This window comes from Megalops cyprinoides, chromosome 3 (assembly GCF_013368585.1).
Source record: "Megalops cyprinoides isolate fMegCyp1 chromosome 3, fMegCyp1.pri, whole genome shotgun sequence".
Taxonomy (NCBI): Eukaryota; Metazoa; Chordata; class Actinopteri; order Elopiformes; family Megalopidae; genus Megalops; species Megalops cyprinoides.
The window spans coordinates 52,902,969-52,929,436 of NC_050585.1; the positions used below are offsets into that span (position 1 = coordinate 52,902,969).

General features: G+C 46.0%; 1 protein-coding gene across 7 annotated transcripts in view; it reads left to right on the forward strand.

Moving 5' to 3' along the window:
* The window catches only part of nrxn2a (neurexin 2a), a 575,558-nt gene that overhangs the window by 279,019 nt on the left and 270,071 nt on the right, over positions 1-26,468 (forward strand). For all 7 annotated transcript variants that reach the window (XM_036523412.1, XM_036523417.1, XM_036523416.1 and 4 more), the window contains 3 exons: positions 10,944-11,063; positions 11,446-11,827; positions 14,759-14,949. In XM_036523412.1, coding sequence (XP_036379305.1) covers positions 10,944-11,063; positions 11,446-11,827; positions 14,759-14,949 — 693 coding nt within the window. The remainder of the gene's footprint in view (positions 1-10,943; positions 11,064-11,445; positions 11,828-14,758; positions 14,950-26,468) is intronic.

Sequence of the window (26,468 nt, forward strand, 5' to 3'; positions counted from 1 at the left end):
TGTTGTTAAGGGAATTGCATCTTATTCTAACCATCGGCAGGGACGCAACAGACTGGCTAAAGTCACGTAGTAACTTGCATATTACAAGTCGCGTACTGTGGGCTAGTGTCGTTTACGAGCTGCGTTTTATTGTTCTAGGGAGAGAAACGGACGCAACTGTGCTCGCCTGCGCGCGTAATTTATGCTCTGTTACGCGTACACCCTTAATTTGTTCAGACTGTGACATTTTACACACCGGTGGCACGGCTATGATCCATAGACTCTGGCAAAAGCTACAAACGGTGTGATCGGCAAAGATCTTTACACTCCACTCTCCTGCTTTCCTGGCAGACTATCGGGAGAGCTTATCCTGAAAGTGAGCCCGGTGATGCCCTGTCTCACTCCGGCTGCCCGCTGCGCGTGTCTGCCTGACTCACCGCACCGCCCACGGACTCCAAATGCCTCCCATTTACGATCCGATGCGGCCGATTAACGGCAGCGATCGATGCAGCGGACGCCGCCGTGGCCAGAACTGTCTCTGTCGTTGCGTGAGGGCAGACGGGAGTGTTAGGACTGTCGCTAAAGCGCTGTCATCACTGCTTACTACGACCTCCTAACGCGCCCGGATTTACTGTCGAGCGGAACTGCGTGTCAGACAAAACTGCGCCTGCAGCCACAGGGTGGCGCTCTAAGATTGTGCTGGAGTCAGCGCTGCGGCTTGGAGCTTCCGCAGGCCCCCCCCCCCCCCCCCCCCAATCGCACTGCCACCCGAAACGCTTTCATAAAATAGCGTCTATCGAAAATATATAAACATTTCAATGGGTACATGTACAAGTTTAGTAGTTTCTCTCACACACTCTCTCCTTAATAGGGTGATACTGTTAGTCTGTTTAGTATTATGTTATGATTGTTTGACGAGTAGGACGATATCTGCATAATGAAGCCCCAATACGCATACAGATGTCTTTCATAATGTTTGCATTCCACACTTTTTGAAAATACGGTGCCGATTCCCGTGAACGCATTGTTTTTGTTACGTAGGCAGTCCAAGTATTTAGCTGCAATTAAAAAAATAATGAATTCCAGACTGATTTCCCTTAAGCGGCAGCAGAAATACTAATTAACATTTCAAAAGGCTAAATTAGCCAGTGTTTAAAGAAAATGACGCGCAATTTGGTCCAGTTTCAGCATTTCCATTTGAGATCCTTTCAGATCTTTGCATTTGTTGTTATTCCGTGCATTTTTACTTGGTGTTGTGATGCTTATTATTAGCAGTAATTGAAAGCTCTTCCAGCATTCAAATCACAACCAAGCAACATATGATATATAGAAGGATCCAGAGATATAGATCGGCATCTTTATTATTTTATTGTTATTAGTCTCATTATTATTGTTAGTCTTTATAATTTACTTTTTTGATTGTTGTTAATTGTGTTGTTTTGATATAAATGTGCTTTGGCAATGGTATTTCATTTGGACTTGGATTTTGATTCAGATTTGCATTTCAGTTTGGATTTGAATTCAGATTTGGATTTGGATTGAGATTTGCATTTTGATTCAGATTCAGATCTGAATTTTGATTCAGATTTGAGAGAGTCCCAGGGAGTTAAAGAGTTAGTATCACAGACAGGTTTAAGAGGCTGTACAGCACATCTCCTTCTCCCTCTCTGGCTGCCTAATGCCTTCCTGGCTGCATGCCCACCCTCCATCCTTCTGTTATGAGTCTGACTGATCAATCTCCCCCCATCAATCCCTCACCTTCAGGCCCTGACGGCTCCCAATCACAGCACAATGTATTTATGGAGGAGAAACAGCCCTGCCCCTCCGATTAGAGCTGCACATCACTCGGCAAACAGGAACACAGAGCGGAGGCTTGTGTGTGTGTGTGTATGTGTGCGTGTGCGTGTGCGTGTGCGTGCGTGTGTGTGTGTGTGTGTGTGTGCGCGCGTGTGTGTGTGTGTGTGTGTGTGTGTGTGCGTGTGTGTGTGTATGTGTGTGCATGCGTGTGTGTGTGTGTGTGTGTGTGTATGCGTGTGTGTGTGTATGTGTGTGCATGCGTGTGTGTGCGTGTGTGTGTGTGCATGTGTGTGTGTGTGTGCGTGTGCGTGTGTGTGCGTGTGTGTGTATGTGTGTGCATGCGTGTGTGCATGCGTGTGTGTGTGTGTGTGTGTGCATGCATATGTGTGTGCGTGTGTGTGTGGGTGTGCATGCACGCACACGTGTGTGTGTGCGTGTGCGCATGCATGTGTGTGTGTGCACACGTGTGTCTGTCTGTGTGTGTGTGTGCGCGCGCGCGCACGCGCCTGTATGTGTGCGCATGCACGTGTGTGTCTGTATGTGTGTGTGTGATCTCTGCATGTGTGTTTTGTGTGTGTGTGCATTTTGACATTTACAAGTGGGTATGTACAGTACACATACACACACATGTTGTATATATGCTTATTAAATAAGTGAAATTCCATTTGTCCTGAACCAAGTTTCCTCTTTCTCAATGAATGGACACAGTGATTGACCAATCGTGTGCGAGTTTGACTCATCACTGAAGCATGCTTATAGCTGTGATGCACCTCAGCAGAGGACAAAGAGAAGAGGGCTAATGAATCCAAACAGAGGCTGGTTTCTGGCAGTGATGGGGTCTCTCTGCCGCTCTCTCACTGGTTTAATTGGGACTGTCGATCCCGTCACATCACTGGCTGCACATAATTAGACTTCTGCAGTTATAGGTCAAGCAGCTGCTTCCTATGCAGCAAATCAAAATTCACATATATTTATTTATTCATCTATTTATTTATTTTATTTTTTTAATGAACCAAGCGAGCGGTGTCCTCGTTTGACTGTTATACTGCTAACGCTTGGAGGGAGCTGAGCAGTATTAAAGGAGGGGGAACTTGGGGGGGGGGGGGCTAGGCTGGAGGTTCAGGATGCTCCAAACCCCTCCTGCACACTGCTCTTATCTCCACTGATCTTCCCTCTCCACGGAGAGAACTTCCCCTGAACTGCATTATGGGATGGAAAAGGCAACCTTTCACTGAGCGCCTAAATTAGATGGTGGAGATAGGCGCTCTTCTGAGTGCTTTTGATGTGTGGTGTAGCTGTGATATCGTATGATAAGGAGAAACGGTATCGGCTTCAGCTCGATGTGATCTTAATTATTTGGAAAAGCAGTTAATTCGGTGCTGAAGTGGCCCAAACTCCCCCTCTCCACAGGGAGGACAGGGGCTAGATCAGTATCCAGTGTGGCAGTACGTTTCTGAGTCTCCCCAAACTTGACTCAGCGCCTTACCTGACAGTGGCAAAATCGCTTTGCCCTTTGACTTTCTCTTTTCCAATTTTAGGCCCATGACTGTGTTGGCGTTGAAGCCTTTTACAGGACCTTCAATAGCCTGATCTCAAAGCTGGTTTCAGAGAATGATAGTGAGTTCCATGCCCTGTGATTTTGTCTTTAGAGCAAATGTCTTTGAAATTACACTAAAATGCGAGTTAAAACATGCAATTAGTTCACTACTAAGATTTTCTTTTAGTGGTAAGCAGCACATTTTCACCTGTGACATTTATGTGGTCATTTTGTTCACAGTTATTATGGTTGCTTAGCCTAGCATTTTACATGATCTGTAATTTACCTTACAGAGACATCACACATCAAGCCCACAGCACACTAAACCAGTCCATTCAAAGTTTGCTGGAAGAATCAAACAAATCCAGAATCTGAGGCTGTGCCATATCAAAAGCTGCCCTAAGATCAGCTGACATGCCTGTTGCATCATGATTCACAGTCACCAGGAGAAGTCGCTGCACATCTGCCTGGTGTCATGTGACTCACCACATGACCCGCCTGCCAGCGATTACCTAATCGGTGTTAAGATGCGTCTTGTATATTAGTTAGAGTCACCGGCAGAGTTCCCTGCTCATCTATCCAGCGACATGTGATAGCCTTTGCCATAATACGACGAGGCTGCTGCCACGCAAACAAATCAGACTGAAGACGTCCTTTGGTGTAGCTACAGCAGCTGAGCTGTTCAGAGGCTTCTTTGTGAAACCGTGGGGCTGCGTGCTCCTTCGCCTCCTTGTTCCTTAGCGCTGATTTGATCTTCATAGGCCGAGTCCACTGCAGGCAATTATCAGTGTCTGCATCGATTACAGTGTGAAGACACAGGCTGTTAGCACAGGACCCTACTGTGTAATGATGTAACAGCGGAGACCTCTGGCCCTGCCGTGTGCAGAGATATAAAACTGAATGGATCTTTTTATTTAGTCTGCCTTTGTGTTGTGATTTATGTGTGTGGGGATGGCTAAATAAAGGCCCTGTAGTCACAGTGCTGGGAACTGGCAGCAGTAAGCCATAAAACACTGTGCTTCCGCTGCTATAAAACCATATAGGGGAGGATTTCCCTCCTAATTCCTTATTGACAAATTAAATAATATCCAGGGTGTAAAACACAGTTAAGGCCATATTTAAGGAGGGTTTATCTTGCGGTTTTATTCCCTCCCTGCGCTGAGGGTATCCAGAGAAGGAGATTGGACAGAAGCACAGCGACAAAAGCGTTTCTCTCCTGTCCGAGAGCTGCCTGCAGACCCCGCTCTGCGCGGGGCCCTGTGGGAATCGGCTCATATCTGCCTCTCAGAAATAACAATCAGTGTGACTGATGGGGGAGCGTGACCTCAGGAGACCTTTAATGGGAGGGGCTGACATACGCTATCGATGACTCACTGATTTGAACAAATCGGGATGTTATGCTGTGGGGAGCAAGGTGAGGTGAGTGGTTGAGGCAGTGATTGACAGCGCATGGTAGCTCCTCCCACAGCTGGGTTTATGAAATCTCACTCTCCCATCATCGCAGTGTCCCCTCCCAGCCTGTACAGCTGCGTCTCTGCTGGTTATATACTGTGTTTTAAGACTTGGAGATATGCAGATTTTTGAGTCTGCAGTGACACTTGTTGATGGATGTAATTAGCTATATATATGCATGCAGTGATCTCTGGACCTCGGTACTTGGTTTTTAATTCTGGATTATGTGTTAACTGTTCGCTGGCCAGCCTCTGTTTTTTTTCCACTCCAGCAAAGATGGCATTGCTAAATTGTCGGTTCTGCTCCTACGCCACTGAAACCTAATCAACCCTGAAGGGTGTTTGGAGCAAACAAAGGTTAACCTGTGACAAAGCCGGCCCTGCAGTGGAGAGAGAGGGGGGGGGGGGGGGGGGGACAGAGAGAGAGAGAGAGAGAGGGAGAGAGAGAGAGGAAGAGAGGGGGGGAGAGAGAAAGACATGTAAAGGGAGAGAGAGAGAGAAAGAGAGAGGGGGGAGAGAAGGAGAGAGATGGAGAAAGAGAGGGTGAGAGAAAGACAGAAGGAGAGAGCGGGGCATGTTTACAGTGTAGTGTGACTCGCATATGGTGGTGGAGCAGGCTGGGAGCTCGCCCTGAGTCCATCTGGCATGTCAGCTGGGGGGGTGCCAGTGCGGAGTGCGGCCTGGAACAATGCCATGCTGAAGGAGGGTGCCCGCACGCAGGGGCACCAACCGCAAAGGGGCACGACGGGCACGGAGGCTTTGGAGCGCTGCTGGTGCACCGCTCTGCAGACTGAAGCAGGCTCGGGTTTAGGGGTGTTGAGGTGCCCCACTCTGCAGACTGAAGCAGGCTCGGGTTTCGGGGTGTTGGGGTGCCCCACTCTGCAGACTGAAGCAGGCTCGGGTTTCGGGGTGTTGGGGTGCCCCACTCTGCAGACTGAAGCAGGCTCGGGTTTTGGGGTGCCCCACTCTGCAGACTGAAGCAGGCTCGGGTTTCGGGGTGCCCCACTCTGCAGACTGAAGCAGGCTCGGGTTTCGGGGTGTTGGGGTGCCCCACTCTGCAGACTGAAGCAGGCTCGGGTTTCGGGGTGCCCCACTCTGCAGACTGAAGCAGGCTCGGGTTTCGGGGTGTTGGGGTGCCCCACTCTGCAGACTGAAGCAGGCTCGGGTTTCAGGGTGTTGGGGTGTCCCACTCTGCAGACTGAAGCAGGCTTGTTGAGTACAGGCTTTGAGCATCATCCTAAAGAACTAGCCGTGTGGAGTATCCTGATCCCTGCGGGGATGGGGGGAGTGGGAGGGGTAATGTCGCAGTGATTTGCTGAAGTTTCAGCACTAATGTCCCAGCTGCGATCACAAGAGAGGGGCAGAGATAACGCCACCCTTCATTATGCGTTAAGAAACGCTACACTTTCACTGCCTCTGTCCTGATTATGAGCTGAGGCTTTTTAAAGGAACCTGCTTTCAAGGGAAGAGTGAGAAAAAGCCTTGTGAGTGGGACAGAGAGAGCCCACACTCACACGCACACACACACACACACACACACACACACACACACACGCGCGTGCATGCACACACATACACACACTCACACATAGACACACACTCACACGCAGACATGCACACACACAGACACACACTCACACACGCACATACACACACAGACACAAAACCCATGCATGTACACACATACATGCACAATATCATGTTTTCCTCCTTAGTGTCATCACTGCATTAAAAGCAGGAATCCATGGAGATATCTGAATTCACACACAAACACACACACACCCAAGCACATAAACACACATACTCGCTCGTAACATAATCTCTGTCCTATCTTTAAAAATAAAATCTTAGATAATCTAATCTGATGGATAGACGGACAGATAGAATAAATTAATCTGAAATAACTCCCCTCCTTCCTGGAAACAGTGGCCAGTCATTGGAGATTGCTTATATTTTTCAGTCGTTTGCTGTGATCTACCAAAAAAATCCATACCTGTCAGTTTAGATATACGCTCATCTGCCTTGCGCTCTTCAAACTCTCAAAACTCCTGCCTGTTCCTGAGCGAGACGAGGGAGAGCTGGGCTGTGGGAAGAGATAAAACTGAAGACCAGTCAGTCTGAGGCAGAATGAAGAGGCATAACAGAGCAGGGTGCTTACAGACTCACCTGCATCGCTCTGGTTAGGGCTGTGACCCCCTGCTCTGCCCCTCTGGAAGTCGGCTCAGTGTTGGAGCCGTCCATCTTTAGCAATGGATGGAGAACTGATCATTACAGCAGAAACATGCTGGTAACTTTCTTTAACTGAAATTTCTTTAATCTGAAAACAGGGCAGACGAGGTCCAAACGTGTTGTCTTTCCAAACACCAGTACGTGTTAATAATGTGTTATTATATTAATAAATGGTTCTTTAACGAGACCTTAATATTTCAGTCATCCAGCCACATTCATCACAGGTTTCAAAGAGATGGCCACACTGTGTTCACACCGTGGGATACAGGGCCTTGTCTGCCATGTTGATTTATGGGGCCTGAGGACACATCATATTACACAGGAGCCCTGTAGACCTGTACCTGTATCCTGAATCAAATCAGTTTTAGACTGAACCTCACAATTATAAAGCTAACTGCTGTTCCCCTCAACTTTGTCTTTTGCATGTTATTTAATCTTCAAATGTAATTACTGTTAATTATTTATATCCCTTCCAAAAGCGTCTTGCCACCTTGTGTGAGTGTGTGTGGCTTCGGTTCTGGCTTTGTATTATACTGGTCTCTCTAACGAGCATTAATAGCCATGAAGCTGGAATGAGAGCTGCCATCAAAAGAGACCCCCTCATGCTGCTGCATCACGCTAGCTGTGGGAGTCTAATTTGCCCTTTTTGTTTGTGAGGCAAAACGTAATTAAGCATTGGGCAAATTACGCAGTTTTGCCTAAATTACCATTCTGTCCTTCCCAGCGGAGCTGGTGCTCGTGTCAGTGTGTTTGTGGCCCCCTGTGATGTTAGCATGCCTTGAATCTCTCAGGCTAAATGTTCCTCTGGCAAACGGAGGGCTCCCAGAGAGCACAGTGAAGCCAGGGCACCTCCCCCGGTGATGGTGAGGAGACTCTGCTCGCATAGACCCATGGGCCTCCCATCCTGTACTGTGTGATGTCATCACAGACGACGCGCGCCCCGCTCACCGTGTCGTGGTGACTTTATGCGCTCTGAGCTGGCCTGGGCCCGGGACGGGGAGAGAACGGGCCTGAAAGCTTAGGAATGGCCAATTAATTTCCCAGCCATGTCAGAAAGCCTTTGAACTGCTCTGTCGGCCTGCTTCCACGCATGAATCGGAGCGACGTTGTTGCGTGCAGCTCCTGGCAGCGACCTAGTTTTTTTTTTTCTTTTACGCCGCGGCCTGGAGATCCAAGCAATGCCTCGCGTCCACGGATGCCCTGTTCCTAAGTGGCCGCCGCCGTCTCCGTGGCGATGGATCTGTCATCAGCAAGGCTCCAGGTGCTGTCGGGAAACGACAGACGCGTGCGGCGGGGGGTGGACGTCGAGGATCCTCCGCTCCCCACAGCGCCGAGTCCTTCCTGGACCTCGAGTTCATCAGTCCAATCAGAGCCGTCTTCGCTGAAGGGGTGTGCAGCGCGCCGCGGGACGGAGCCATCCAGCACATCCTCGCCCTGTTCTCATCCCCTCACGCGCTTTCCTAAAGATTCACATCACTGCAGTGGCGCTGTCATCAGCCTCTGTCTTATCTTGTGACTGTTAAGCGTTCTTAAGCACAGCCCGGCCTACTTATTCACTCACTCAGTTATTTACTCACTCACTCTTATCTTTGCAATTCTTTACTTATCTTTTCGCTTTTCCCAATACTACCCACATGCTTTATTTATAGACTTATTTATTTACTTACCCGTTTATGTCCTAGCTTAACTTCTCTCCTGCTCACTTATTCCCTTATCTACCCTCTTATCATGCACCTCCTTACTTCCATCCTGTCTGAAAATCACCAGCACTGACTTGCTTCAGTCTTATTCAGGAGCAGACTGTGTGTGGTGCTAGGGGGTTAAAACAGGCAGGGAGAGCACTGTTATACATTTAATACAAGCACTTGTCTGACCGCACGGTGTCAACAATCATTGCACTTTTTAAGAGAGACTGTGGGAGATACATGTGTCAACTGCATTCAGACCAGGGACCAATGAGCTGCGTTTTAACTCATCAGGGGAGTCCATCCTGACCCCAGCAGAAGGACTAGGAATTCGGCAGTGCCACTGTCAAAACACTGTATTACAGACGTTAATGCCAGATTGATTTATAATGTTGAGAAATTTTTAATGTTTTTAATTTCTATTATCTTATTGTGAACTTTGTTTTCTTGAGTGAAATCTTCTGTATTTTCCATTAGCTGGCGGGGGTGTGTGTGTGTGTTGGGGGGGTGGGGGGCGTTGGGTGGGGAGTGGCTGGTCTTGCACATGTTGCGGAATTGTTGGCTGTCTGCTGGTGGTGGTGGTGGTGTGATAGGGATGGGGTGAACGCTCTGTACTAACATGTCAGGTATGTGGTATTATATGTTTCTCATTTTGAGCTGAAGCCTTGATCTCATTTGTAATGGAAAGTTTTTCCATCTCACTCACTTCAGGGGTCAAATGCAACACTCTGGGGGGGCTTTGGGGGGGGGAGCAGGGTGCCCAGACCTTGGCCTTACTGATGTATTCTTGCCAGAAAATTTTAGAAATCATGCTCGCTTTCAACTCTCACTTCACATCACACTTTCCCTGTGAAACACACATAAGCACATGTCACAGATGTCCTAGCAACATTACAGTTTGAGTGCTTTATGTCACACCCAGGCTATTTCTGGCCGTGCCTTTGCAAGCCTCAGTTACACGTCTGTCACATTGTGTGGAGAATAATGGCCTCATTAACTCCAGAAATACAAAGACAAAATTCAGAAATATGCGCTGACACTCACACTGTGCGCGCCGTATCTCATTCGTCCTTGTCGGCGGTAGACTGTTGGTAGGGAAGTTGCTATGATGCAGGCAGTTTTTCGTTGGGGCCATACGACTATAATAAGCACACCTCAAAACCCCCCAAGTCTCACGCAGCTCCTCACAGCTTTCCCCTTCCTCTTCCTCTCTCTCCTGTGGCGACAGAATGGAGACTTCAGTATCAAACTGCGGAGAGCAGAGACGTTCTCCAAACCCAGCAGGGCTCTTTCTACCAGAGACAGCCCTGCTCATAGGAAGGTGCTCCAGAGCCTGGCAGTGAGTCACGCTGAAGCTAACCATCTTAATGGAGCAGCGCACTGTACGTCTGACTAATATAAACACAGCGCTATGCTGAGCCTCGGCCCGGGAGAGGCTAACGGCAGTGGGGTTACTCCAAACTCTTCTATAACTAACTGTTCTGGCTCACTGGTCTCCTGGAGTACCGGTGGGACTGGGCTGAGTATTAACATGGATCCTAAACTGTTTTTATTTGTATGCTGCCGGCTGCTGTGCCATTAAGCGTTTGGGTGGCGCACATCCATTCGGGGGGGGGGGGGGGGGTTTATTCAGTGTTCTGGTCCCTCTGAAGGTCAAGGACGCAGCAGTGCGGAGCCACTCAGCCGACTGCAGGGATCTATTAGCAAGCTGCCTGTGCAGATATTAGGGAGGCCTATGGAACCGGCACATCTGTCTGCTTGCGGAGAAAACCCGAGCATCTGCTGAAATGATACAACTGCAGTAATCAGTGATCAGTTAGCTGAAGAGAGAATGGGTGTTTGTGTGTGTTTGTGTGTGTGTGTGTGTGTGTGTGTGTGTGTGTGTGTGTGTGTGTGAGTGTGAGGTGGCCGGAGAGTGTGTGAGTGTGCAAGGGCATGAGCGTGAGCTTTTCCTGAGTGCGCACTTGTGTACATGTTGCGTGTATTTCTGTGGGTCTGGGTGCATTTGTGTGTGATGTGTGTGTTCTTGTGTGCACGTCTGTGTTTGAATGTATGTGTGTGAGTGTGTGGATGTGCGTGTGTTAGTGTGTGTGCACGCACGTGTGTGTGTGTGTGTGTGTTTGTGGGCATGTGTTTGCGTGTACACATGAGTGGCATATATAAAAGTGCCTGAAGCTCCCCCCCAGCGCTGGAGAGGAATCCTCTGGCTGTATCTACCTGAAGCCCGCCCATGCCTGGCAGGTGACCCCGCTGTCCCTCCCACAGGTAAGGGACCGGAGACGGTGTTCGCAGGACAGAAGCTGAACGACAACGAGTGGCACGCAGTGAAGGTGGTGCGCCGCGGGAAGAGCCTGCAGCTCTCTGTGGACAACGTGACCGTGGAAGGTGAGGGGCGGGGCGAGGGGCGGAGAGAGGGGCGGGGCGAGGGGCGGACTGAGGGGTGGAGCGAGGGGCGGGGCAAGGGGGCGATGTAAGGGGCGGGGCAAGGGGCGTGGGTTAGACTTTCAGAAACAAGGTGAGAGGATTTCATGGGGGCACAAGGTTAGGGTGAGCGCAATATATTAAAAACAATGTGATTTTAGGAGATTTATATCTGCCAGGAGCTGGAAATTGTGCTGAAGCCATGCCTAAATGAAGAGGGGAAGAAGAAAAGCAGAAAGCAAAATAAGAAGCCAGAGGGGACTGAGTTTAGGTCACCTGCAGTGGATTTACCTGCCAAATTACCTGTTGTAACAGCCCCCCCACCCCCCTCACTGTACCCATCCAGGCCAGATGACGGGAGCTCACACGCGGCTGGAGTTCCACAACATCGAGACGGGTATCATGACGGAGCGCCGCTTCATCTCGGTGGTGCCCTCCAACTTCATCGGCCACCTGCAGGGCCTGTCGGTCAACGGCGTGCCCTACCTGGACCAGTGCAAGAACGGGGACATCTCCTACTGCGAGCTCAACGCCCGCTTTGGCATGCGCAACATCATCGCCGACCCCGTCACCTTCCGGAACCGGGCCAGCTACCTGGCGCTAGCCACCTTGCAGGCCTACGCTTCCATGCACCTGTTCTTCCAGTTCAAGACCACCAGCACCGACGGCCTGCTGCTCTTCAACAGCGGCGACGGCAGCGACTTCATCGTGGTGGAGCTGGTCAAAGGGTGAGTGGGAGGACGCTAACGGGCCTGCTACTGAGGCCAAAGGGTGAGTGGGGGGAAGCTATCAGGGTGTACTCCCAGGATGAGAGGGTGAGGTGGGGGGTGTAATTAACAGGGCTCTCTACTAAGAACAAAGGGTGAAGGCAGGACCTACTAACGGGGAAAGCCGATGAGGTCAACTGATGAAATGGAGCGGTGACCAAGTCTCTGAAGGAGCTATTTAACTTCATGTGAGGGGTGACCCAGAGGCTGCAGGTTCAACTCCTGGGGATCACTCTGCCTCTCTGCCCTCAAGCAAGGTGCTGAAGAAGCCCGAAGGCCTTTATCTGTGTGCAGAGGTTTAAATGGGTAGATACTATATGATAATTAAGCCACATGAGTCGCTGTGGGTAAGGGTTCCTCCAGTCAGATAAATAGCTAACGCATACTGTCAGATGTGTCAGATCTATTATTTAGCTTCATGGGTTTTGCTGTCTGTATCATTAGGAGCAGGCACGCCATTGCACATGCTGGCCAAGCATACTAAAAGACGGGGGTGAAACTAAGCAATCCACCCACCATGTTGTTTTGTCCTTTCATTGACACATTAGACCCAGTATTTACATTTTGCGAGGAATAAATAAATGTGGAACTTAAAGCTTAAATTTGTCTCTCAGAAGTTCAATATCACAGCTCAATACTGGCTCGATTGAATTCCCTCCCCCTTATTTTACAGGAAAATTGAGTTGCTGGGTCTACTTAAGCTTATTAGTTCCTGCAGAGAATTCCGCTTTCTAATCTATAGCCAGGAGACATGTGGCTTCTGAAAGAAATACACCACCCTGCTGGAGGCAGAATTAATGGTGTTTTCATATGATGAAGTGCATTATGGATGTCTTTCTCTCCTATTAGATAGATTATTGAAAGCTGTTCATGACCTTAAAAAAATCCTAAGACAAAATGAAATTGGTGCTGAAATGTGCTGTAAGTTCCATACTAATTGCCCCCAACGCAGCCGCTGTGGATACAGGAGAGCTGAAGTCAGTGTTTAGCCCTGATATGGTGTCAGTTAGGGAGCAGGTTCCGCAGCGTGTAAGATGCTGTTGTGTCAGTCTTCAGTACTTCATGTCGTTTTGGGCCAATGCGATATCCTACAGCAAAGCAGTTGTTTGTTTTGCACCGCAGTGAGGCCAGCACTGAGTAAAGGATTTACACGTTTTTACACCAAACTAATGTTTTACTCCATTAACCACCTACATGCTGTCCAACATTCCTCTTGCATTTGGTTTAAGAAACAGGGGGTGTGTCATTGTGCGCATGTGGTACATTTGCAAACAGAGTGGTAAGGATACCGCGTAAAACGTGCAAATTCAGCGGGCTCTGTAGGTAAGGCGGCGGGTGTTTTAACACAGTCTCCCACCCTGGCTGTGTAGCGCTGTTACACACCCTGTTTGCTGGGAAATGAACAGCAGAAGTCGACTTACTCCCTGCTCCTTATCCTGCAGCTGAAAATTGGCTTTGTTATGATGTCACTTTGGGCTCCATTTGCTCCCTGCATGACACTGAGACTGGCACAAATGACTAAACCGTTTTCCCTCAACACACAATAAATAACCTCGCGCAAATAAAATGAATGAATAAGCAAAGCACATTTAGTCCTGCTCTGGCTCAATAAATCATTTCTGGTAACGAGGAACACTATAATCCTGTCAGCCCAAGGCGAGAGAAGGAAAACTCACATTCTTATTCAGGATCTGTTTTGTTCAGGGATAAAAAAAAAAAAAATCTGAATAATAATAATAAGAAAAAGGAGTAAGAACATGGAGGCGTTTCAGATGTTTAAACTCTACCCCATTACATCCACAAAGGCACTCACTGTGGGAGGCTTCTCATAGCTTAGGAGTGCACACTACTGTTTTTCATTATTTTTTATTACCTTCTGCTTACCCCCACTCACTCTCTCTTTTCTCCCTCTTGTTCTCTCTCTTGCTTCACAACACAGTTTGTACTGTATGTATACTACACAATCACTATTTATGGTACATCTTAAAAAATGTCATAAAAAGAATCTATCATTTTATACATACATACACACACAGTTTTAAATATAATATTTACATTTATAATATTTACATATTTATATTTAAAATTATATTCAATATTGAAGGTATTCACATAGGCTTGGATTCCACAAACATGATCTCATAAAACAATTAAAAGTACAGCTTTTTTCCTTCACAGACACAGTTCAGTGAGTTTAAAAATCAACAAAGTTAATGGCAAGAAAATTATGGACAAAGGTAATGCTTGCCTTTATTTGTTGGTCAAAATTAAGTTCAAAAGTTGTCTGAATAAGAGAAAGACAGTGCAAACATGAAGCAATTTTCTAAGGACACTTAATCTAGTTTGTGTTTTTTGTCTTTTTGTATTAGTTTAAGATCAAACAGACTTTTGGGCAAAAAAGAGTCGTTCATTTATTTTTTTCCTCATATAATTTCAGATAGAAACTGAAATTTGTCTTACTGTAGTCCCATTGCTGGGTCTGCCTTTGAAACACTTCAGTATAAAATATTGTTTTTCTGTGCTGGAGCTGAAACCTTATAGTTTGTTTTTTCACATTTCAGTGCATTCCACAAGACTGTCTGAAATTTTTCCATGTTGGGTCTTTACTTGAAACCACTGTGCTTAAAACTGCTGTTTTTAAAGGAACATTTAGTGTGATATATGTGTGTTTACAAGCATGTTTGGACAACATGTTTGGACATACAATTTCCTGTATGTGTGCTTTGTCTGCATTTATGTGTGTGTGTTGTGTGTGTGTGAGTACACGTTTGCATGTGTGTTTGAGTGTTGTAAGAGTATATAATTACATTGTTGCAGTTTAAACAAATTCAGGCGGTACCTGGGCTTCATCTACACTTCCGCATGATTGATAGGTGAACCTGTCTGTTTCAGGTACATCCACTACGTGTTTGACCTGGGGAACGGCCCATCGCTCATGAAGGGTAACTCTGACAAGCAGTTGAATGACAACCAGTGGCACAACGTGGTGGTTTCCCGGGACGCCAACAACGTGCACACACTAAAGATCGACTCCCGCACTGTCACCCAGCACTCCAATGGCGCCCGCAACCTGGATCTCAAAGGTACGGGGCGCTGTTCTCCCCCTTTGCAGTCTGCCGCTGATTGCCACCTTAACAAGATGAGCACATGACCAGACAAACCACATCTTGAAAGATATTTGAGCTTAATGTCAAAGTGCACAAACAGTTGCTCCTCTCTGAAAGACAAAGCATTAATGCCTGCTCTGTCTGCAGTCCCCAGGAACCCAAGACGCAGTCCCACAATGTGACCGGCTTGACTATTGAAAAGGAACACTTTTACCAATGTACTCTGAAGCACAGTCTTAACCTGCTTCATGAGTTCTTCTCGGAAAATCAATATAACAATTGTTCAGAAAGTTGTATTAAGTGTGAGAAAGTCTTGCTTCATCCTGTTTTCTTGGCTTTAAGATGTATTCATGGACAGTCCAACTTGTGCAGGATAAAAGAAAGCGCAGCGCTGATGTCAGGTAAAAAAAAAAAAAAAAGTGCAGTCGATTGCTAAAAGAAAAGTGCAGAGAAATGCAAAGCAACAAAAGCTAGCAAGAATAGCAACAGTGTCGGCATGTCTGCTCACCTTGAAAGATTACCTGTTCTTCCGCAGCCGTCCAAACCTGGCTCTGGTTATTAGTGTATCAGCTGTCTCGAGCACTGACAGGAAGCCGTGCCTCGGAACATCTCCATTTGTTATTCTGCTGAAGGGTGGTTGGGGTGGGGGGGGGGGTTGAGGGGACGTATAGGACTGTGATGTTACGTTTCAAAAAGAAGGACTGAGTTCTGCTTTGCCTCACTCCACATAAATCCTCCCAAAATGTTAGCTGAAGTTAGAAGGACCTCAGGGGTGAGTATGTCCTCTACTGGCGTTTAACACAGGTTTCCAGTCTCATGATACATGTACCCAGCATTAGCTTTTAGGGCAGTCATTAAACAGGAGTGTCTCTCATCTTTGGGGGGTTGTCCTGAGGTTCTCTCTGACCTGGGGATTGCTTAGCTCTCTTTAGTCTCCAGGCTGATGTCTTTCACCACAGGACTTTTACATGAAAGAGAGAGTGAAAGGTCTTGCCATTAGCCAATTTGCTCTGAGTCTGCAAAGGTCAAACACGGATACTGCTGTGTTTTGTCTGTATCAACCCAGCCAACCCCTTCACCCAATGTGACTTGTAGGTTCATCTTTTGAGGAAGTAGCTGGATGAGGCTTTTCCCTGGAATTAATCAGCCTTACCAGGTTATATTTGGGGGAACACTCTTTAATTCTATTAAAGAAATATATGAATAAAATGCTTCACAGATTATTCTCTTGCCATATTACGACAGAGTAATGTTTTGGTTTTGACAGGGCCTCTGGACACACACTTATGGTGAGCTCTAGTGGCAAGACATTGTGCCATAGCTTGTAGACTGGGGTGGATGTTGTAGGCTCCACACCAAGATGATGGCACTGTAATTGTATCCTTTATCAAGGAATTGTCTTTACTTGAAAGGTCTCAGTGAATGTCCAGCAGCATAAAGAGATTACGTGTGATCATAAACTCTGCAGCACTTGCCAGCATAGTTACCTAGACTGTGTTATTCTTTTGATGAACTTGGATAACTGAGACATAGAGAACCCTCCAATGTGTTTTGATCATGCATGATTATCATTTCACCATACATGATTACGAATCATTGTATTGGACTGGAAAAACAATAAAATGACATAGTTGGCTGGCACGATGACATAAGGTATTTTGCACTGCAGCACATTCTGAATAGCTAGCTACATCAAAAGTAAAACAAATGTAGCTGTTCTAGCTTGCTAGTTGGCTAGCAGTAACATGAGTGCCATCACAATGTTGCTCATAAAGTCTTATTAGCTGCAGTGAAGAGGCACATCTGGTCTCATTTCCTGTTTGACGACCCAAATATACCCCAGTGGTTTGGTATTTCGCTTTTCTAACTCTTTACCCCAAATCTTTTCAGTTAAATACCACTCTCTGTGTGTTATGCAATAATGTAAAACCTTTCAAAGCTGCTCCTCCATAGTAGTCGAGGCAATAACTATGACATGACACCAAAAAACAACAAAACAAAACTGTCCAACTGTCCATACAGAGGCTAATTCTCTGAAGCAGTTTTACCTTTCTGAAGCAAATTTCCCCGCTGAGCCACTACTGCTGTACCCTTGGGAAAGGTTCTTAACCCAGAGTTGCCTCAGTAAATATTCAGCTGTATAGATGGATAAAACTATAACCTACTGTATGTAAGTCACTCTGGATAAGAGCATCTGCTAAATGACAGTAATGTAACATGATATACCTTGAGCTGCAGCGATAATGTTAGAAAGCTTAACTTTTGTTTTTCATACACTAGAGAGTGAATCTAGATACATCAAGCTGAATAAAACAACCTGTTGAACAACAACAACAGCTTAAAGAAAATGCAGTGAAGCAAGACCAGACGCCCTGGCTGCCAGTGTTAGCGTATGTGTGTATGTGCACATGTTCATAACTGCTGGAGTCAGTGCCCTGCTGTGAGAAAGGCAGATAGTGTCGGTGTCATAAAGCAAGAGATCCACTCAGGCTCTCACACCATTTCAGAGATGAGTGTGCATTTAGCATCCTGGGCTGAGCTGAGCTGTAGCGGCCAGTAATGGGCCCAGATTGAACAATCAGACACTGCGCATCTGATCGATAGTTATCTTGGGAGCGTCTGGCAGCTGTCACTAATGGGGCAGTCCGGGGAATTCGCCTGATATGAACCAGAGCAGAGAAATAACAGACTGCAGGCCCAAAGTTCATTCAGCTCAGTCATTCACATTCAGACTCAGACACACAGGGGGCAGAGTATCTGACAGAGTGTAGCAGGGCAGGGAGATGGAGGCTTTTGGGGTGAGGGGGTGCAGCTGGGTGGAGAGAGCGCAGTGTTTGAGGGTGGAGAGAGATGTGTGAGTAGCTGTAAGTGTGTGGAGATTGAGGGGTGTGAGTAAGTATAGCTGTGTGGAGGTTGAGGGGTATGAATAAATATAGCTGTGTGGAGGTTGAGGGGTGTGAGTAGGTGTGGATGTGTGTAGATTGAGGGGTGTGAGTAGGTGTAGCTGTGTGTGGAGGTTGAGGGGTGTGAGTAGGTGTGGATGTGTGTAGATTGAGGGGTGTGAGTAGGTGTAGCTGTGTGTGGAGGTTGAGGGGTGTAAGTAGGTGTGGATGTGTGTAGATTGAGGGGTGTGAGTAGGTGTAGCTATGTGGAGGTTGGAGGGTGTGAGTAGGTGTCGCTGTGTGTGGAGGTTGAGAGGTGTGAGTAGCTGTAGCTGTGTGGAGATTGAGGGGTGTGAGTAGGTGTAGCTATGTGGAGGTTAAAGGGTGTGAGTAGGTGTGGCTGTGTGGAGGTTGAGAGGTGTGAGTAGGTGTAGATAGGGTGGTATCGATTCATGTACAGTAAGGGCTTGAAGACCAATTAAAATCACAATTTCAACCCAATGATATAAATCATTCTGTATAATTCCACAAGCAGTGCAGCATTACTGCAGATAAAATGGCAGTTGGAAATGTTTGCATAGCGTGCAGTTTCCCTAAGAGAATGCATTCACCAACAGAAATAAGCTGACGCCGAATGAAAGCGGTCTCTACACTCTACACTCACCATTATCGTCTGTCTAAGAAGTGCTACTCCTGGGGAACATAAAGGCTGTAAATCAGGTTTGAGAAAGAAGACCTTTTCAGCGGAAATCTTTTGGACTTCAATTCTCCACACTAATAAAGCATTCAAAGAGCATTTCTCTCAGAATTTACCAAAGGCGTCAGAACCGCAGCAGCACGGAGGAGAAAATAACTTTAGAGATGAAATGCTGCCGTGTAGCACAGCCTTTCCTGTATGACGTTCCAAGTGTCTGTCTGTTTTAATGAATCCTTTACACATTGGAGCCAACGCCAAAAAGCAGTGTCACTAGAGATTGTTCTGGAAGCATATCTGAAAGTGTGCGAGATTCTTTTGGGCCCAGGCGGCTAGTTTTATTACGTTGGGGAATACCTTGTGGACAGGTAGAATCACTCTGTCAGAATCGCTCTGTAAGTTTGAAAATGACACTAGAGATAAGAGTGGGACTGCATGCAGTTAATTTATTTGTAACATTGCCAGTCATTCATAGCTCCATCTCTTTTATCTCCCAGCAACACCCACAACTGGTTTCCTTTCACAGGAGTGATATGCCTTTATATTTGTTTGCTTACATTTCCAATTTGTTGCAACACTGGATAAATATTATTTTACGTATAAGAAATCTTTAAATAATTCACTGAAATGCTATGGCCATGTTACGTGGGGTGTTTTATGAATGGTGTGGTGCTGATATGGATCAAAATGAACCAGAGGGGTGGAGGTGAACATTTTAACTAAAGATACGACACTTAAATTACCATTGCATAATTAAAACGGCAATGGAGAAATAGCCCGGCTGTTCAAATCCCATAAACAAAAATGTAGGTCATGGTACCCCTTTTTTCCCCTGTTTTCATAGATGGTTTGGAAAATTGAAATGAGAGGTGTTACCTGGCAGTGGGGATCTGACCCCATTCCCACCCGAGGGGGTCTCAGATTCTCATCAGTGTGAATTAGCGGCGGCTGCTGCTGTCACTGGCTCTGCCCACAGCTTCAGTTTCCACCTCGGGGGGAAACATTAGAAACAGATGAACACTCACATGGCTCCCGCAGGGGCCGAACACAGGGTGAAGGATGAGGAGAAGAAAGCTAATTATAACAATAACGCCAGGATAACAGTGCTCATCTCTGAAGTGATGCTTCAAACAACATCAGCTCTCAGAAGTGCAAAGAATTTTTTTTCCAGACAAGTACATATTATTATTATTATTATTATTATTATTATATTTCATTTTATTGTTGTTATTGTTTTGTTGTTCTTGTCATCATTACTTGTAGTGTATCTGTACTATTACTTCATGTTTTTTGCTTTTAAGCAACTTAGAAGAAAAAGGTAGACAAAAGAGAGAATTTGTCTGTGTAATATATCACTGTCAGATGGTGTGGTGAGCAAAGCATGCTTGCATTTGAAATTTGATATCAAGTGTAGCAGTACAGCAGATGAAGAACTGAGGGCAACGTGGGGATAATCTGGCTGCAAATCAAATTTGTATTCAGTTTCCAAATTCAGAATGAATATATTTGAAGTGAAACAGCTATGCAATCAGCCATCATCCATATCACAACGTTCTCTATATCTGAAAAGCTTCTCATCATCAAAGTGAAAATGAAAGTAAATAATAATTATTATTATGATGACATTGCAGGGAACATGTCCTATTTACTGCCAGCGCCCATAAATCTTTGCTCATAACTGCTAGTAAATCTTTCTATTTATACTAATGCTAATTGTGATTGGCGCCTGTTTTCATCATGACTACAGAGGAGAGGAATTAAGATTTAGCAACAGAAGAACAGAGATGGAAGAAAAACTCTCTTTATTTATTCTTTTATGTCTTTATTGGTTATTTCATTAAATCTCAGTGGGTCACTGGGTGTAGGAGGAAAAAAGGAAGCGCTATCCATTCATGTCAATATTGATATGAATAAATACGAATACTATGTTATTCATGGTTAATTAATATGACCCCAATATAAACTGCTACAGTGAAAACAACTGCCAACAACTGATGACTGAGGTATTGCAGACATAATAAACCATAGCAATGTATACTGTGTTAATATGTCATTAAGACATGAAACATGTTCACAAGCTCATCAAGATTTTATTCAGGTGATACACACATGCTTCAAGTTTAATAAAAAAAAAAAAAAAAAAAAAAAAAACATCGTGCTGTATGATATTGACATCCTTGAACCAATCCCAGCCCAGAACGAAACGTTATGATTGATTCAAATCACTGACAGTTCATGCCAGTCTCATCCATACTAAGGTCCATACAGCTTCAGTCTCTCGTCGTTGTAACATCCTTACAGCTCATCCGGTACAGAATGAGATCATACGTTCTTAATTAGACATGTAAGGTTATTTCGCAGCTCTTCAGAGCAGAACAGTGCCAGATTGCCCAGTTGAGGTGTGCTTAGCTAGGGGCAGCAGTGGTTATTCAGAGGGAATTGTAGCCTATTTTCCGCTGGTTTGCTGCATTTCGCGGCGCTGTACGTTATGCGCGGTTGGCGCGCCTGAAGCCGGTACCGAAGGACGGAGAGGGCGCGCTCGCGCGGGCGGCGGACTGCGCGAGACGATGTTAGACGTTTGAATTTTGAATTAACGGTCTGTTTTCCTGAGGTAAAGAGTGAAGCGAACAGTCGTTTAGTGCAATAGCATACGTCAGCTTAGCGCTTGTGTCTTAACGCAGTAGCATTAAAGAACAAATATTTATGGATATTTATTGTCCCTGAGAAACAGTTGATAATCAGCCTATGTAACTGAAGTTAAGGGCAGAGAATATGTAAGTAAAATGATAAATGGTCAAGTCGTATTATTAGTTCTCAGATATTACAGTCATTCATTCTCAGTTTAACTGTTCCCTGTAAGTTTACAGTGACGTTATACAGTACATGTTCAAAGATGAGAATTAGTGTTTTTGTTCCATAGATTAGTATTATATTAGCATGAAGTCTATGCAATATTGTAAAAGATACCTATGTAGGCTAAGTGTTGGCTGTCACTCCAGTATATACTTTTTTTTTTTTTAACATAATATGTTTGATAATGGCATTGTAAATTGGACATAGGTGTATTTGTATCTGCTTTGTTAGACTGCACACCCTGTGGCACTTCTCCAGCTCTTACCGTACTCTGCTACAGTTTGATGACTTGGTTTAGTACATTTCATATTCAGTGACTTCTGATTGTCACTTGGCTGCTGTAGATGTCTCTCGAGCAGGTAACAAAACTATGATCGCAGCCCTTTGTGTAGCAGGCCCTGGCACTGCTGTTGTGCAGGGATCTGTCACTGTGTGGGTGTGCTGTCTGTGCTGCCAGAAAACTAGTCAAGAAGCAGGTATTGGCCAAAGGTTTGGCCACATACACATATTATATTACTTAAGAATGGGGCAGACTAACCAGCTCACTTTCGTTTAATTCACCAACCACCCTGGGTCCACAAAGAGCCAGCAAATTAAATAAAACCTGTCAGCCAATTGGGGGATGACCTCTATTTCTGTGGAGTTAAGGGTTGTGATCTATTGACTTTTTCCAGGTCGATGAGTTAAAACAGTTACTTTTTTGAGAAAAAGGCAAAATCTCACCGACAATCAATCTTTGCAACTGCAGGAACTCACAAGGTAGTGCTAGTGACCCTGTGAGAGTCTACCCCCTGTAATCAGCCGTCTATCAGTGGGATTATGAAGTCACTTGAGCCAGAGGGTGATGTGGAAGCCTATTGCCAGTTTAAGTGGCCTACGTCTGTGCGCTGATTGGCAGTCTGTTATAATGCAGCAATTCTTGACAAAATTTTCTGTCAAGAATGAAAAGATTACGCTCAGACTGAAGGTGCAGTTGTAAATTTCAGTGCATTACTGAATCGTGAAGCTCTGTTAGGATGGTGCTATATGGCCAGGGTAAAACCTACATAGTGTGTATGCATGGGAGGTTGTGTGTGCGTGTGTGCATGTTTGTGTGTATGTGTGTGTTTGTGTGTGTGCGCACACACGTGTGTATGTGTTTGTAGCTTTGAGATACTACTTTTTGTCCTAACAATCTTCTCAGAATTTCTTTGCTGTAACTGTTTGTGTTTATACTCAATGGTGTCTCCCACTGGCCCGGGTGAGTGTGATTTTGGATCATCTCTCTCTCTCTCTCTCTCTCTCTCTCAAGTGACTCACACTCAGTTTTGCCTCACTGAGTAAATTGGCAGCACTGAGAAGATAACTGGAAAAACAAAATATATCTTACAAAAATCAATATGGCGTGTTCCAGTGCTCCCTGCAGAACAGACCACAGACATACTCTCTGTGGGAGTCCACTCCAGACTGGGGCCTCTGCTCTGACTGCTGAGAAGTGGAGAGAGCAAATCGGTCTCCTTGTGCCACACGGCCAACATTCAGCAGGCTGGAGATTGTCATCTCGATTGTTAATGAAGATTGCCTTTGACAGGAATGCCACACCATTGATAACTTAAGAAGATATCTTTCCCTTTAAGGAGGCTTGAAAAAAGTAGAATATTGACATCAAAAGCAACCATTGTCTGACTCTTGCTATTAGAACTGCTGCATATTGTCTAAAATAGCTTAGCTCCTTTCACCCTCTTGATTTGCGCTGTAAATGGTTAGTTCATGGCAGCCCTGGCCTCCAACACAGGTGCCAGTAAATGGATCCACAGTTGCAGATGCTAACACTAGCAGATAGTTACCCGGGAGAGGAGCTTTGAGCACAGCCGCGTCCTCCGCAGTGTTTCTGTCCCCTATCTGACAGAGATATTGTGCCGTCACCATTCATTAGAGATGCACAGAGTGGAAATGTCATTTTTACTATTTCTAAGCAATTTCATTATCTGAAAAGAAGTAATTTTTTTTCCTCCCAGTGAACGGCCTTTGTGGTGCCGTTGTTCCAGGCGGTGGCCGACAGGATCCGCCGGGGTGATAATTGAATGCGTGCTGCTGAAGTCTTGCATGAAGACTCGGTGTAGGAGACAGACGCAATATTAGTTCTGTTTCTCTTCCCCGAGGCAACTGGTGACAGGGGGAGTGGGATGATATGCCAAAATCAGTACAGGTACACAGAGCGGCGGTGTTCTCCCCATGGGGCTGTATCCCAAAAAAAAAAGACTGGTAGGCATTTGCGTTGAAATAAGCAAGGTTATGCTCTGAAAGTCATATTGGGGAGGAGAGGACTTTATTAGACATGAATTAGGAGTCATCGCCTGCCTTGGAAATGGTGCAGTGTCTGATTCCTGTCCTCCTTTTTTGTCTGATCCATTTAACACTGGACAGGTGGAATAGAGGAAATACATCACTATACCAAAGCAATTTTCTGTGTGTGTGTTTGTGTGTGTATGTTTGTTTGTGTGTACAAGTGTGCGTGCATGTATATGTGTGTGTGCGTGCGTGTGTGTGCGCGTGCGTGTGTGTGCGCGTGTGTGTGCATGCGTGCGTGTGTGTGTGTGTGTATGTGTGCACATATGTGTATCTTGCAACACAAAAAAATTGCACTCTGCAACAGAGATAACACAGACAGCTGTAGCTGAGGTCCCTGTTTGTAATGAATCCCTCAGAATACAGCAACAGGCTCTCCCTGCAACAGAAACACACTGCAAACGTGTCCCCTGTATCCGCTCCAACAGAGGCCCAATTCCCTCTCCATCAAAAGCCTGACAGTCTCCCTGGATGCCTGTACAAGTGTATAACCATGGTTTGCCTGGAAATGCCTCCCAGCTGGAGTTCACTGCATACATCTGCAGGCTCCAAGCCCCCGTGTTTGTTAGCTGGTATTTTTGGATTGCACAAAGCTCAGAGGAGCATGGGCACATGTTCAGAGAACTTGGCAGGGATGCACCGGAAACACGCACAGTCTTCAGTGCAATCCAGCACGCCAATTCTGAATATTGAGAAGTGTTTGCATGGTGCGTGTGTGTGTTTCTGTGTGTGTGTGTGTGTGTGTGTGTGTGTGAGAGTGAGGGAGTATATGTACAGTGCGTGTGTGTGTGTGCATGCATGTGAGAGTGAGAGAGAGAGAGGGAGTGTGTGTATGGTGTGTGTGTGTGAGAGAGAGAGTGAGGGAGTGTGTGTATGGTGCGTGTGTGTGTGTGTGTGTGTGAGAGTGAGGGAGTATATGTACGGTGCGTGTGTGTGTGTGCATGCATGTGAGAGTGAGAGAGAGGGAGGGAGTGTGTGTATGGTGTGTGTGTGTGAGAGAGAGAGTGAGGGAGTGTGTGTATGGTGTGTGTGTGCGTGCATGTGCATGTGTGAGAGTGAGGGAGTGTGTGTGTGTTGGGGTGATTCTGCTTGGACAGCTGTGTAGAACACTAGATTTGTGTGCAGTTGGTTGTGTCCCATATTGCGGCGGTCCTCACTCAACCATACCATGGTGAACTGAGTCCTAGGTACCACTAGACACAACATTATTAACGGGGGACATGTTCCTGAAGAGGGGCTGGAATTCAGATTTTCAGAAAAAAGCTAGGTAAATATTCATGAGCACTGTATTCATACTTGAACATTTTGTATATACATGTTCACATATAAACACATACACGCATATAAAGTTTGAGTTATTTATTCGGTACTGTGAAATCCAGGCATGACAGGACATGGAGAACAACAAGACACAAATAAGAATCCCTTACACTTCAGTGAGGGATGTAACCTTTGCAGTCTGTTCCCAGGGGCTGCGCTTGGCTTGTCTGTGCAGTGTCTATGAAACGCAATGAGAGCTCCTATCTGTATGGTTGTGCTGTCTTGGCATGACAGTACTACTGTTCATTTCAAAATGTAAAAATTTCAGTGGTGCAGCATCACAGTTCTTGTATTCTATCTTATTTTTCATATTGCATATGTGAGAGAACCTGCTTGAAAGCACTGCTCGCACTGACTTACGCTGCCAGCAGCAGGTTTGGCTCAGGTAAGTTTGACCCTGCAACATGTTACATCATTACTTTGCCTAGCAGACAGTATTCAGCCATACACCCTACTGCTGTTTGTGATATCCATAGCAACCATGTCAATTCAGAGCTGTGGAACCCGCATGAAGTCGTTACGTAATGCTGTAATGATTCTGTCCTATAAGTGACTGTCTGAGCAGTCTGAAATAAGTCAGAAAACTAAGTACATTTTCTACACTCCTCTTAGCAGTCCCCTTAACACTCTGCCCAGGTTCTCTCGAGATGTAAGGTTGGTCAGACCAGATAGAGGGACAAAGAGAGCAATTGTCTGCTGATAAAGTCAAGGGTTTTTTTTTTATTTTTTATTAAAGGCATCTTAACTGCAGGTAGTTTGAGGAGAGGAGGCAATCCGCTGTAGTGCAGCAAGAAAGTACTCTTGAACACCGCCTGTTCAATGAAGCCATTCAGACCTTTGTTGCTACATATTGTAATGCTTTGTGATGAATCACTGAATCAAGTTAAAGGGTTTCGTGCTCGCCGAGCACAGCTAACGGTCACCCCAGCCCTTTCCTACTGTACCTTTGAACCTCTCTGGAGTTGAGCTGCAGGGAGAAAGGGTGGAGAGAAGAGCGCTTTTTATGGGAATGGTACAGAGCAGAGAGGAGTGGAGAGATACTCATCCCTGTGTCTCAGACGGCTTTCAGGGCAGGCGGGCAGGCAGCAGCTGAGTCCACAGGCAACAGCACCAATTAGCGACAGCTCGCTCGAGCAAGGCGAATTGGGCTGCTTTTAATTTGAGGGACAACTTGAAAACACTGGAAAGGCAAGTGTGCTTAAATTGGGTGAGGAGCGGAGAGGAGAGCAGTGCACCGGTTTTAATAACGGCGATAACTGGTCTAATTGCACAGAGGAGAAAGAGGCCGCGGAATCAGGCAAAACCATCACTGGCAGACTCCCCCGTGGCATGCTGGGCAGAAAATGGCTGCGCGTAGTTTGACTGCAATCGGGATTAATTGCGGCTCCGTTCCCCGGTGCCGTAAAACGCTTGGACAG